Source organism: Cricetulus griseus, chromosome 5 (genome assembly GCF_003668045.3).
Source record: "Cricetulus griseus strain 17A/GY chromosome 5, alternate assembly CriGri-PICRH-1.0, whole genome shotgun sequence".
Classification (NCBI taxonomy): Eukaryota; Metazoa; Chordata; class Mammalia; order Rodentia; family Cricetidae; genus Cricetulus; species Cricetulus griseus.
Window position 1 is genome coordinate 123,817,997 of NC_048598.1, and position 15,100 is coordinate 123,833,096.

Below are 15,100 nucleotides of genomic sequence, written 5' to 3' on the forward strand. Positions count from 1 at the left end.
CATATGCAAAACTGATTTACTTGGGTGAAGCCAAATATTGGAGCCATGAAAAGGTGAGCAAGGAGAGAAGAGAGGTGTCACTGGGAAGGAAAGGGCCAGCATGAATAGGTAGCTCCCAGCTAGCTTTGACCAGACAGTCAATCCAAACACATGTTGTTGTCCTGCTAATACCAATTTGGGGAAGCATGAGAAGAGATCTCTACCTCCTTCTCAAACAGGCACTGTAGACAGACCTGGGAAAACTGACCCTGATAAGAATTCTTATGAAACTGGCATTTTGCCAGTTGTCCAAGGATCTTTACCTACAGGCTCAAGTAAAGTGTCTCAGCCTCCCTACACTGGGCACCAGAGACTGTAGGCAAGAAACAGTGGTTCTTTTCCCTTCCCCATGGCAAGGACCATGGTGAGACCTCTATGGCAAAAGACAGGTTAATGAGAGAAAAGCACACACATTTATCTAACATGTTTTATATGACACAGACGCCTTAGAAATGGAGAGACCCAAAGAAACAGGAAGATATGTGGATTTTTTTTTTTCTTTTTAAAGAGAGTGGGCAGAAGTCTGATTGGAGGATAAGCAGGTATGATCTAATGGCAGTAAGCTAGGGGGCAGATCCAGCTGGCCTGTTGGCTCATGGTCTTCTCTTCATCTGGTGCCTCTGAGAGATAAGAGCATTCCTTTCCTCAGGGGCCAGGGAGGGCACCTCTAGGATGACGTCTTTATGACCTGTTCAAGGGAAAGCTGGCTAGGTTTTATGATCTGTTCAGGGGAAAGGGAGAGAGATGGGGGAAGACATCAATCTTCCCTCTGCTGTTTCCTTCTATATAGGGCTAGTCTATACAAAACCTCATTGCCATCTTCTCAAATACTCCTTTGTTGTCTCAAGTTAGCTCATTTGTAGCATGAGAATACATGAGAAATTTACATTCAATCAGCTCGGTTTGCACAAAGAATTCTATGGAAAAACCACAAGTTCTCAAAATGCCCCTCACCCAGAGGAAGCACACGACTTCAGACTGGAGTGGCTGCCTTGGCAGCTTCTTCTGGATCTACATAAATCCCCTGGCCCCCCTATGCCTGGCATGCCTGCTGGCTCCTTGGGAACACACTTTCAGTCCAGCAAGGTGCCCTTCTGGTTCCTGGCAGCACAGGCTTCACCTTGTCCACCATGCAAGTTCATTCTGTTTTGTGGTATAGTTATTAGAGTTTTCTTGTGCTTCATTTACAGAGGGGAGCATATGCTCTATTGCTTTATATTCATCCTCTACTCAATAATTATTAGGTTGTTAGTAGAGCCAGTCTCTCATCACCCTCACATCATTTTTCAAAGCACTCTGTTGGGTACCAACAGGAGGCAGGGAACGAGATACGGTGCTTAATCTACCTCCTATGACATTTAACACCTCTGAAGGGGAGCAGGCAGTGATTCTACAGTTTGGGGTCACCAACAACTTTGAGGATAGGTTGCCAGAGGCTGGAAAGATTGTTGTTAAAAATAATTTTATAGTTGGGGGTGGTGGTGTATGCCTTTAATCCCCGTAATCAGGAAGGAGAGGTCGAGACCAGCCTGGTCTATAGAGTGGGTTGTAGGCCAGTCAGGCTGCATAGTGAGACCATGTCTCAGTAAAAATAAAATAACTTTACATTTATTCTTTCATCCTTTCTCCTTCCTCTCTTTTGCTCTTTTTGTGTGTGTAAAGGGTATGTGCTGAGGTCAGAGGACAATTTGGGGAGCTGGTTCTTTCCTTCCTTCATTAGGGTTTTGGAGATAGAATTCAGGTCATCAGACTTAGTGGGAAATATCCTTACCTGCTGAGCCACTTTGCCAGCCCTGGAAAGACTTAATACTTGACTTTGACAGGGCTTAAGCACTGAACCAACTCAATCTGATACTTTGCCTAGGAGCCCCAGGGCAGTGAGAATGGGTGGGCTGGGCATCCAAGGGAAAGAACTGAATTATCCCATAGGATACCAGTTGATTTATTTGCTAATTGAGTGGTCCAGCTTTGGGCTTCAACTCTAAAGAAATCACTTCATCCTTTATTAAATACTGCAAGAATCTCACTCTTTGTTCTGCAAGGCTACACACAATATACCAGTGGAATGTGAATTTATACTTACAATAGTTATGCCACTAATGACCTTCCACACAACACTAATACCATGCATGCTCTGCTTACAAGTTGGAGTTTAGCCTGTCAGTGAGTTCTGAGTCCACTGACCTCCCTCTGACACAAGAGCAGACCCCCACATCCATGCCCGCCTCCAACTTCCCCATGGTTTCATGATTTCATTTGTGAATCAGTAACTCTTTGGAGACTCCAACTCTTTCACACCTATTCTTTTTATTTGCTGGACAATACTTTATTCGGAAATGTTCCCTTCTGTAATTACAAATCTTGTTAGTCCTCCTCCTCCTCTCCCCAGGGGGATTGTGGGGTTTAATTAATTAATGTGGTTAAACCTCTTTGTGGTTCGTGGTTGAAAGGTGCTATGTAAGTGCAAATTATTATTATGGCTGCTGACATCCCATGGTGGTAAAGCCCCTACCCCTCCACATCTAGAGAGTGGACAAAGGCTTCTTCATCTTCACCTTCCCTTCTGGGGTCTGAAATCACAGTTACCATCTCAACAGCAATCAACCAATTAATCCTCATTATATTGGCTTCCGGTTCCTTTTTCCCAGCAGCACCCGGCTTGGTCTTGTTTCATTTCACAAATCACACCCCCATCAGCTCTAGACAAAGGTCACAGGATCCCTATGGCCTCTCTTGGCCTAAAAGGAAAAAGAGAGAAAGAAAAGGAAAGTTAAAAAGAAAATGTTGTCATGAAATGTACTAGCATCTCATTAGTAATCTAAATAAAGCTGTCCCTGCAGCAGCGTTCCCCTCCCACAGAGCCAACCATGGCATGTCCCAGAGACACCCAGAAATGGCCCAGTCATGGTTAAGGTCCAGCAACTCTGGCTCAACTGCCAAGAGCACATATAAAAGGGGAAGTCTATCTGTGCTGGGTGGGAAAGGATCATCCAAAGACACAGGAGCCCCTCTTTGGGTTTCTGTTACCCCCAAGTTTCCCCTGAGAAAGCCAGCTGCCATCTGTAGCCTCAGGAAACCCTCACAAAAGCCGGGAGCCATGATTTAGATGTTTTATGCTACACCTAGCACACCACAACTTTAACAAATGCCCGGGACTTCCACTATGATGATAGCCATTGAAAGCAGCTCTGTGGGGGAGACTTGGCCTCTCATAGGGATGCTGCTGACCAAAACACTCCTTACAAGGTTGTGCCTCAGACTCTTTGTTAGAGTGGATGCGAGCAAGCCTCAGGGGGTCATGTCTTCATCTGCCTTCATTTATCCTCTCTATTGAAGGGCTCCTTCAGGACATTGGTCAGTCTCTGTGGGAAATGATTTGAAGAGCAACAAAAGAATTTGGGCCCTTTGGGGGGCCTTCAGAATTCAGTAAACATCTGGACATGGAAGGCCAGGTTCTCAAGCAGTCTAGCTGGGGAGATGTCAAAAGAGAGAAAGAGCTATGTGTGCAACGCAAGCGCTTAGTTTTGTGGTAACATTTGTTGTCCAAAGGCACAGACGCCCCAGTAGGCAGAGGGAAGATTTTTCAAAAGCTCCTCTATTTGTCAGGTTTTGTGAGTGCAGTTCACTCTTTGTTGGTTCTCATGGCATATGTGAGGAAATGTAAGTTTCACATGGCTAGAGAACAGCGTGTGATGGACTGTATGATTTGGTATGGCTTATGAAAAAACTAAGTAAGGTTGCATAAGCCTTCCTGGTAGTTGCTCAGCATTCCTGTCACCCTTGAGGTTTGTAAAGCACTTAACTAGTCAAGGTAACTTATTGGATTCTCAGGATGAACACATTTTAATTGGCCAAAACCAAAAAACAAACAAACAAAACCCCTCAAAAAACACAAAGGAAACAAAATAAAAACAAAACGAACAAACCAACCAACCAGAAAGAAAGAAAAAGAATAAAGAGCAGGAGGGAGAAGCAAGGTAATTTGCATTTCATCACATGGGTGAGACTCATGACCTGAACTCTTGACTCTCAATGTTCCCTTTATTGTTGAGTCAATCCATTCAGAACACATTAGTCAGCATGATTCAACATTTGTCACTAATCAGTGTTAGTGACAGAACTAATCAGCATTCCCCAGTGTCCCCAAATCTATCCTCAAACAGCAAAAGAAATTGGCTGCTGTCAAGAGACAATGGGATGCCGTTTTTGTCAGCATTAACTATCTGAATCCAGTTCAAGTCCCTCATGTTCTCAGGCTCCTTGCCCAGTTATCCTAAGCTGGAATGAATCTATCTCCTTATCTTTTCCAAGCCCTACTAGCCAAACCTCTGTAACAGGTGTCACTTTGTTTTTGATTAAACTTACCTAACCACATCTTTTTCTGAGCCAAAAGTGACTCCCCTCCACCCCCATGTCCACTGAATCCAGAGCACCTAGCTTTGTAAACAATAGATGTTCAACTAGTATGTTCTAAACGGAACTAACCATCATGGAGCTTAAATCATATTCTAGAAAGAACACCAAGTCCTTTTGGAAGCAATTTTCAAAGAAAAGTGACAACCTGAATTGATTTAACATCTTTTGGTATTACCACCTGGGCATTTAAACAAATGCAAATAACCAATTCTGCCAATGGCTCCAGGTTCTACAGGAGGAGCCAGCCTAACTATAGTCCAGGACTTAGCATAAAGGTTTTTCTTCTCTAATCTTATTTCAACTGACATTTTGTTCAATGTTTGCAGAACACAAAAGTGTGGGCAGGAAAAAATAAAATTGGGGGGAAAAATGTGTGTAGTCTGTGACTTCAGACCAAAGTCCACAGCCCACATACTAGTAGAACACACACTGAAGTTCCCCTTAAAAGAGGTTCTGTTTGGGGCTGGGTGGGGTTGGACAAGAGTTTTAAATGCTGATCCTTGATAGAGTAATTGACCAGTGTTGTGTATCTTATTCTTCTCTGGAACCAAAGAAAAATTTTAATACATTCAATATTTATGCCACATTTCAGGGCTGTAACAGTACTTGGTCTGTACTATTGCACACGTGATCTCTGTAACTGGACTCTGAAGGGGATGTGCTGTTGAAATACCTCTCTGCAATGGCAGTAGAGCCTCTCTTTTACTTGGTACATGACCACTCAGATTAATAACATTTTCAATTTTTCTTGTCACATATTTCACCTACAGCTTGGCAACATCATATAAGCAGAAATGAAGTGTGAAACTTCTGGGTAATTGTCCTTAAAGGAAGGGGAATGTGTTCCCTCTCATCATTATTCTCCATCAAGCACAAATCCAGCTACCTGGATGAAGGACATCATGCCAAGCCATTCTGGGCTAAGACAACAATGGCGATATTGGAGGTGTGATGGAGAGGTAAGTCGATAGGCTGGTTCCCTGGACAAACAGGTCAGCTCTGGGTGCATTCCTCCACAGTGCTGTGTGGGAAAGCAAGCGTTCTCAGCACTGTTTACCTAGGAGTTATACCCAGCAAAGTTTCAACTACCCTAAGGGAATTTCTCAAGGGATCGGTATATCAGTATGACTGATGCATCTTTTAGCTTAGAATCTCAAGATTCAAGATTCGGGACTGGCCTGCAGTACGTCAACAGAGGCCCAGAAATTCTGAGAAATAAAGTGCCTATAGTGCTTGCCACAGCATGGGAGGGGGCCCAAAGGCAAGAGTTTCTTAAACCTCAGACCCAGGCCGGATGCTTTGAAAGGGCTCCAAACCCATCCTGGGGGTAGCGAACGTAACTGTTTCCTTACCTGAAGATGAAAGTGGTGGATGAGGCTACAGTTTCTTACAGGAAATGTGTGTACAGCTGCCTTTTGGGGCAGGGAGAAAAATCCCATCAGCAACCACCTAAGTGGACGCAGAAGCACACACTTGCTGTGTGGATCTCACTAGAGGACACTAAAGTTTACTGTCTAAAGGCAGAGCTGACGGGCACACAAAGTGTCTGGGACAATCAGCAAGACTCTCATAGTTATATACGATTGCACAGAAGTTGGTTCACTATCTTCAGAGGGAGTATAAACAGAGATCTCTTCCGAGAGGAAGTTGAAGAGGAACAGTGAAGATGAAGCATGCCGTGCCTCGGGAAGCCATTGCATTTCTCATGCTTTCCCAGAGAAGCCTCATCCATGCCTACCAAGAGATCTGTAAAGAGATTCTTTGTTCTAAATAATCAAAAGTTCCAAAAAGGAAAAAAAGGGGGTAGGGTGGGAGAGACTGAAGAAATGGTTTCTCAGTTAAGAGTGCTTATTGCTTTTGCAGAGGGTCTAGGTTTGGGTCCTAGCACCCATCTGGGCACTCATAACCAGATGAAACTCCAATTCCAAGGGATCGGCCACTCTTCTGGCCACCTCAGGTACCAGGCATGCATGCAGCACACAGATATGCACATGAAATGAAAATAAATAAACCTTAACAAAACTGTCCATAAACAGGGAGTTGGATTGCATGCAGTGATGGTTACCTGAAGTGAAAGGACATGAGTTTTGTGTGTCCCTGTAGATCTATCATAGTAACAAGATAAATGACAAAAGAAAAGTTGGGAAGTGTGTATGATCAAGCATTTAATAAACTTCTAGAATGTGCCCTGGGAGAAATCATTCCATATGGATTCACACCTAGACAGAAAAGCATTCAGGAACAGCAGGGAAGGAGGTATGACACTATGGAGAGCTTTGAACCTGTGAACGGTGGTGACGTGTTGGAGGGGTTGGCATGGGGCTAGCTTTAGAGACTTCAGCTTTGTCAAGTTTTAGCCCCATAATTAAAAAAAAAATGAAACCAACGGGAATTTAAAAAACCTAATTCTAGGTACTACACACATGTACAATTCATGTTTTATGACTTCTGTATTGTTCTGTAGTAAAAATGTTTTCAGGCTGAGGCCAGAAATAGAGTTCTTGCCTATAGTGTGCAGGGCACTGAGTTCTGCACCAACAAAGAGAAAACTCCTTGAAGCTAATGATCAGAGGAAAATAAGTGAACAGGCCGAGGGTGGGTGTTGAAAGTCAACATGGAAAGGGGTACGAAATAAATGCCAAAAGAGAAGAGCACAGAGCAGATGGGACTCTGCCACCAAGAGGCCTGGGGGAGCCTTTTGAGGCTGCACCAGCATTGAGGGGGGTGGCAGGGACATAGTGACAGGCCAGCTCTGCCTTCATGTCTATGACCTCTGGGAGGGGAATTAGTGTTGTCTGCTCCTCTAAATCCCAGGGCTCTTGGCCCAGTGTCCCACATGAATGCTGGGCCGTGCCAGGTATGTGGGATGTATTTACCATGCAGACAATTCTGTACCCAGATGGAAATAGACTGAGAATTTTCTGGGTCACTTTGAGTCCAGGAGGCAGAGAGAGAGAGGGAGAGAGAGAGAGAGAGAGAGAGAGAGAGAGAGAGAGAGAGAGACAGAGACAGAGACAGAGACAGAGACAGAGAGACAGAAACACTAGGGATCCCAAGTGAAGGGTAATGAGCCCACATGGCAGTATCTGGGGAAAAGGAATTCTTCAATATTATTTCCCAAATGGCTTAGGACTAAGAATGTAACCCAAGTTTGTGACAAACATACAGAACAGATTAATGTCTTTCCCCATGAGCTCCCAAAGGTGCTCCAACAAGGCATTTTGATGCTAAAAACAGACATAGCTCTTCAAAGAAACAGCTGTATTTTCTAGTTTCATCTGGGTCTGCCGAGCAAGTGGCTGAAGCTAGTTTTGTGTCTAGTACCTTCTAAGGACCTGTGTTGGGGTAGCTCAGTCTCCTTTCAGACTCCCCACCACATCTCAGCTCCTTCAAATCTAAACTAGTGCAGGACAGCCCAGAGCCTAGAGCCCAGAGCCCAGATATCATGCTAGACCCTACTGTTGTAAAAACAATGGAACACACACATACATTTCTGTCTTATTGGGCAATGAAGCTGTCTTCTGTCATGCTTAAAACAACTGGTTTTCTGTTTTCTTAACCACTTCTTTGATGGGGAATGTACTGTGTATGTTTATCTTATTGATTGTTAAATAAAATACTGTTTGGCCAATGAGACAGCAAGTAGCCGGTACTAGGAGTCAAAGAGGATTCTGGGAAATGTAGTAGATAAGTGCTGATCCAGGCAGGAAGTGACATAGCAAGGAGACTCATATTTAAGCAAAGGAGAAACAGGAAGGGCCCCCTTTTTCCCCTCCGCTCCTGCTCCAGTGGCAAGATGTGATCCCAGCAAGGAGGGACGCCAATAAGGTGTCTGATAAGATAAGTCTTATAAAATATATAGGTTTATGATAGTTAAGACTGAGTTGGCAGATGAGAAGTCCTAGTCATTGGCCAAGCAGCTTTGAACCTAATACAAGTTTCTGTGTATTCATTTGGGCCTAACTCAGGCAGGCGGCTGGCATAAAGCTCACACGTGGCGGTGGGGCTCAGGCGACATTTGGCAGAAAGATTTATCGTAACACTTCTTGGATTCTTGAGGGAAGGAGAATGCAAGGCAGAGTGGAAATGCTGGGCCTCACCATCTATCTTCTCCACTCTCTGGGCCAGCTTCCTCCTGGGAAGCTCCTTCACCCAGTCATAGACCCCAAGAAAACAGCACTGGCTCTAGGAGGACCAGATGACTACTCCTGAAAGACCCCTGGAGGCTCAGGCCCCCAGGATCTCGGTCCAGGACTTCGACAACCCCAATCACTTGGCAAAGGCAGAAACTTGATACAAACAGCAAGAGGCTTTATGGTAGCTGTTTAGCGAGCTAACCCCATGTTAGCTTGGGCCTTTCACCTATCCACCATGGCAGATGGCTAGGGGAGCTTATAGGGCAGTGTAAGGGGAGTGTCTAGGGGTACGCACAGGCTCAGGATTGGTGTGCCTCCAGGCTTGGAGGGTTTGCCCTGTGTTGACTGGTCAACTGGTTGTTATGGCCCATAGGCCCCTCCCAGGTTGATTGCTATGCTCTGTGCGCCATTGCTGTGCACTTGTCTGTAAAGCACACCCAGAGCTGTAAAGCATAGTACTACCAGCTAACTTCTAATTGGTTCCTTGCCACAAGGCAGGCATCTGACCTCCTAGTGACCAAGGCAAGGTCAGATAAGCATGTGCTAGGCTGTTATGGCTGCTGAAATGGGGAGCTGGTCCCTTCACTTCCACCCTGTACCCCTACTCCCAGCATCAGCAACATACCCAGCTGCCTACTTGGATCCCTGCTCTGTTCTTGGTAGCACATTTGGAGCTCTCTGAGACAGCAGGCATGAGCAGAGAGACTTGGGTCAAGTTGGAGTTTCCTGCAAATTCTCCCTTTCCTTTTGCAGCCAGGTGCTCTGGGTGGGGGTCACACCATTAAAACCTACCCCGAAAATCAGTTGCTTTCCCCTGGCTGGCTGCCCTGGCACCTCTCTGCCTCATTGAGCCCTTTGCAAGCTTTTCCACTTGGTAGGTTTACCAAGGCTTCCATGGAGGGAAAAAGGAAAATTAGATTTGCAATTCCTTTCCATCCCAAGATTCTCATTCCAGGTGTACAAAGGGCTGGACTCTCCTTCTAACTCCACCTGGCCCCCTGCTAGAGGCCAGGCCTCTTGGAAGCTGGTGGCCACGCTGGGCATGTGCTTTGCTCCCTCTCCTTTAGGGCCTAAGTATTTCCAGGGTCTAAGGCCCAGGCTTGAGGAGGCAGAATCCCAGACAAATGCTGGGCAGACAAAGAAGATGCAAACAGGATGGTATTACCATGTTAATGGCTTCAGTCCAGCAGCCTCCTGAAGATGCCTGGGAGGGTGGTTTTCTTTCTTTTACTTTTTCTTTTCTTTTCTCTTTTTAAAAAAGGAGAATAGTTCCGCTTTCTATTTTACTACAACAATAGCTTGGACTGGCTCCTTCAAGTGTTTCAAAAAGCAGCTTGAGAAATCTCTACCCAGCCCCTTGGTCTTTCCAGCCTGCCCTTTCATTGTCCCTCCCATCCCAGGGAACAAAGGGGAGGGTCCAGTGTCAGGCCCCCAGTTGCTGCCTGCTCTAGGCATCCTAATCCTTGAGAACCAGCGAGGGGAATGGCCTGTGGAGCTGGTCAATCCCATTTTGCCCTCACCTTTCATTCTCTCCCTCTGCTGTGTGCTCAGAAGGCTTCAGGTATTAGGAATCTAGGGGTTTGCAGAGGATAAAAGGCCCGAGGGACCATTCCCACGGTCACTAACAGCCCCACCCCCAGAGCAGCCTGCATGGGCTAACTGCACTTTCCCATCATACCAGCCTGGCTCTCTCCCAGAGACTGACATCAAGCTACAATGGCACCTGCTTCTCTTAGTGGTAGCCCAAAGCCTGCCCCAGTCTCCCAGCTAGTCTCCCCACCACCCTTCTGTGTGCCCTGCAGGCATGAGCTGCAGGTCCTACCCGGAGCTTCATGCCCATTTTGCCTGTCAGATCAGCCTCCCACTGGGAAAGCTTTGTAACTGTGGGTATCTCCCCAGGTTTATGACACAGGCAGCAAAGCTTCCCTGCTTCAAACCTGGGGAATGTGCAGATTTTTCAGCATGCTCATCTGCTAAGAATGGGGGAAAGGAAGCTTGTGTTTCGACTGTGATGATCTCCAGGGAACAATCGTACCGAGAGAGGAGAGAGGAGAGAGGTAAAGGGTAAGTGTGTGGCCTCCCAGGAGAAGTAGAGAAGTGGAGTCTGGAGAATTTAGTGGTCACCCAGGCTGTTTACTGCAATCCAAGTTACAGGCCACGTGATATACATACACAAACCAACCATGCACATATATGCACACACGAGGACTAAATATCACATGGAAGGATTCAATGCATGTGCTATAACCTGATATTCTCCTACTCCCCTTCTTCCCCTCTCTCCCCACCTCCCTTTCTCCCTCGGTGTCGGGTATGCTCCATCAGTTTCATTACAGCCTGCTAACAGTTCTTAAAGCTAGAACCCCAGAGACTTCTCAAAAATCTCATCAGAGCAGGAACAGAAAACCAAGTGTTATTTCTAATAAAAGAGGCTCTTGATTTTGGGGGGAGAACAGCTCCTGTTGTCTCGTTGACTCCCCATCCCCCATCCCACCCCCCTCAGAAGATCCAGGAGCACATGGCAGGATAGCAGACCTGTGTTCAGAGGCTTTGCTGACAGTGGAAGCAGGGTTCCCTTCGAGGGAAGTGCTTCTGGGGGAGCAGAACCAAGATAGCAGCCTAGAAATCGGCCTGTGGGGTTTGGAGGCCCTCCCGAGGCATGTTTTTATTGGTTGGGGACTTTGTATCAAGACATCTTCTTGAATTTTTGTCTTTGCTGGACACATTGCTCTAGGTATATCCCCTTCAGAACACACTTTCTTTGCTGGTTTCTAGCTTTCTTTGTAGTTGTTCTTTGCATCATCATCATCATCGTCATCATCATCATCGTGTGCGCATGCCCATGCCCATGCACGTACATGACAGCATGCATGTGGAGGTCAGAGGGCAACTTTTGAGACATGTACTCTTCTTCCACCTTGTTTTTTTTTTTCTTTCTTTTTAGATTCTATTTTGCGTGTAAGAGTGTTTTGTCTGCATGTATGCACCACATGTGTGCCTGGTGTCCAAAGAGGCCAACTGAGGCCTGGGACCCCCTGGAGCTTCCAGTGAATGCTGGGAGTCACACCTGGGGCCTCTGCAAGAGCAGCAGTCACTTTTAGCCGCCTAGTCATCTTTCCAGCTTCTCTTCACCTTGTTGTTGAGAGGCAGGGTCCCTCTTGTTATTTCTGCCATGTTATGTAACCCAGGCTAGCCCAGCTTCGGATGATTCTCCTGTTGCTGTTTCTCGTCTCTTCACAGGGTTGGTGTGATTATAGATGTGTGCCAATGCATCTGGCCTTTAGTTTGTTTGTTTTCCCCTGTGGATTTACTCAGGTTGTTGGGCTAGTGAGACCCTTAGTGTTGGTTTTTGACCTCCACCCACCAAATGCATATCTAGTCTCTACTCTTCGCTAAGTAATTCCTTCCTTTCTGTCCGAATAATGATCTCAGGAGTGAACATAGGGCAGTAAACCAGGGAACCTTGTCCCTGCAAACACTCTCAGTGTTACCCACTTTAGATAAGCTTAGAAATGCTTCCCAGCAAGGCTTTCAGTACAAGCCTTCTGGGCAGAGCTGATTCTTTTCTTCTTGAATTTAGCTTGCAGTCTTTCTTAGACTTTCTGAAATCTTCATCTTAGCTTTCCATTTACTAGGCCACTAATCTTCCAAGACAGCCTCTAAAAATGGAGCGCTCAAAACCCACACTGTGCGCTGGGTAAATATAAACCTAGCTTTCTGATTGCTTATTAGTTATACACCCTCAGAGAGTGCGTAACAAAGGGGCCTGCTGTTTGCTTTGCTTAATCTGGTCTTAAAAATCTCTACTTCTTTGTCAGAAAACAATATTTGCAATTGTAAAAAAAAAATATTTGCCAAGGAACTTGGATAGCATAAGTCAAAGGCTAAGAGCCAAAGGTCAGTGGTTCTTACCCCAAATTTCTGTGGACCTGAGAGTCTCCCGCTGGGGAGCTCAGCTGCACCGAACAAACACACTGCTTGAGAGTCCATTAAGGAGCAGACATTTCAGAGGGAGTGGAAGGGGAGGGCTGCAGCCTTGTCCTCATCCAGAAGTGGGAACTCCCCCATCCTGCCCCTGCTGGGTCTCTGCAATGAAGTCTCCTCAGGGACCCTGAAGCAACTGCCCTGTTTTACAAACTTGGGGGAAAAAACCCCGTTCATAAAACCCTGCCATGCAAAGCAATGACAAAGGCTCTGGTTCAGGGCAGATGTTCACCTACTGCATCCCTGTGAGTGGGGTCTCTGACCTAACAGTGGGAGACAAATGTGTATCCTGAACATTCTTAATCCATAGGGAAGTTTTAGACATTTGACTCTGGAGGTGAATAGTCCGAGTCTTAAATTTGCCCTTGCATGTTAACTGTTTTCTGGGAAGACCTGGCCAGGTCAAGAATCCCTTCTAATGAGCATCTAGGATTGAATCTCCACTCAAGTGAGTTCCAGGGCCTGGCCTAGTGCAGTTGAGCTTTGAGCAAGGATCCAGATGCTTTGGAGTCAAGGACCATGATGTCTTAAAGTAAAAACTGGACTTCAGCACAGGGAAGCAGGGTTCTAGGAATCCCACAAGCAGCCCTGCAGGTTGTGGGCTAAGAGGGAGATCTTTGCCAGGTCGGCACTAACTTTGTGCAGAGTTCACACCATAGGATCTGCAAAGGGGATGGTGGAGGCAGGTTCTCATAATCAGAAATGTTCTTGACATTCTCCTAAGATAAATAAATACCTGCTTTAAAGGAGACAGTCGTTTGTTCACTTACAAGATCATTGTGGGGCTGAGGAGACAACTCAGCAGGCCAAGTGCTTGTGGGAAAGTGTGATGACTGGAGTTCAGACCCCATGTGTAAAGGTGTTGCTGGTGGCAGCTCACTGACAATCCCAACATAGGCAACATGGACAGAATACTACCTGAAGCAAGCTAGCTGGCCCTACTAGCCAGAAGGGACAGCTCCATGTTCAGCAAGGGACCCAGCCTCAAATATACAGCAGATAGTAATTGAGGAAGACACCTGCCAGCCTCAAGTTTCAATATGCACAGGCACCTGACCATATACACGAAAACACACACACATACATAAGCATATATCACACACACACACACACACACACACACACACACACACACCTCAAGAATCTATGCTCTTAGTCCTTCATATTGGTCTGCAGAATCTCTTAATGGATTAAGCCCTCATTTTTTTGTTATTATTGTCCCATTTGGAAGGTGTTTTGTTTTTCTTTTGTTTGTTATAATGCAACAAAATAAGTGAGCATTCCACCATTGAACAACAGCCCCACCCCTTCCACTCTGTTATTAAATCCCTTAGTTTTTCCTTTCTCCTGTCAAATTATTGTTACAACTTGCTAAATCTCTTGATCTAATCAGGTTTGAAAAAAAATCACTGATGATTTCAGCTTGGCCTTTGAATTGTCCTGAACTAGCATCTAAAAGGACCCAAGAAGTACTTGCCACTGGCTATGGGCAGCACTGAGAAGAACATGCTCACAGAAACCATTTAGCTGAAGGAGCTTACCTTGAAGAACTAGGCCTTCCCCCTTGATGGTATAGATGAAGGAGGTGAAGGCAGCCAGAGGTGACTTGGCAATGAGAATCTGCACAGAAAGCATATTTTCCAGAGTTAGAAGTTTAGCATGAGCCTCTGCTGGCTCCTTTTTTCCTTTGATAGCACATGACTACAATACATTGGACTTATTATTAAGAATATTTTAGAGGGCATGGTGCACGCCTTCAATCCTAGTTCTCAGGAGGCAGAGACAGGCAGATCTCTGTGAGTTTGTGGTCAGTCTGGTCTACATAGTAAGTTCTGGGATAGCCAGGGATATGAGGAGAGATTTTGTTTCAAAAAATGCAACAACAACAACAACAACAACAAAAATTGTTTTAGAACAAAATGTTCAAGTGAGTCTTAATCATCTTAAAGTAGTCAACTAGGAAAGACATTTATCTCAAACACTATGCCACTTAGTCAGTGGTTCTCAGCCTATGAGTTGCAACCTCTTTGGGGGTTGAATGACCCTTTCGCAGGGGTCACCTAAGACTATCAGAAAACACAGATATTTACATTACAACTCATAACAGTAGCAACATTACAGTGATAAAGTAGCAACAACATAATTTTATACTTGGGGGTCCCCACAACATGAGGAATTGTATTAAAGGGTCCCAGAATTAAGAAAGTTGAGAACCACTGTACTAAATACTATATTCTTAAATAATTCTTCCAGAAATAAGATTATTTTATGTGACATGATCAAATAGTTACCTTTCTGCTAAATGATATACCTACCCCAATTTTCTAATTTTATTTATAACTTATCTATTAAAGAAAAACAAAGCTACCCTTAGAGTAGTTACTATCATGACAAATATTCAAAATAACTTGCTAAGGCAAAGCAAAGGTAAGCTGGCCCCGATTCCTTACTGAGTGTGCTTCCACCCTTTATCCTGTGTCTACATTTTCTCTAACTGAAAGCCTTGCTGTGCATTTTTGCTGGCT

General features: G+C 45.2%; 1 protein-coding gene across 3 annotated transcripts in view; it reads right to left on the bottom strand.

Annotated features, from left to right (window-relative positions):
* Positions 1-2,326: 2,326 nt before the first annotated feature.
* Positions 2,327-15,100, bottom strand: part of Rad51b (RAD51 paralog B) — a 521,906-nt gene continuing 509,132 nt past the window's right edge. For 2 of the 3 annotated variants that reach the window (XM_027418388.2, XM_027418384.2), the window contains exons 11-12: positions 14,117-14,195; positions 2,327-2,777 (exon numbers count right to left, since the gene is read on the bottom strand). In XM_027418388.2, coding sequence (XP_027274189.1) covers positions 2,761-2,777; positions 14,117-14,195 — 96 coding nt within the window. In that variant the 3' untranslated portion in view covers positions 2,327-2,760. The remainder of the gene's footprint in view (positions 2,778-14,116; positions 14,196-15,100) is intronic. The other variant, XM_027418385.2, reaches the window with a different exon arrangement.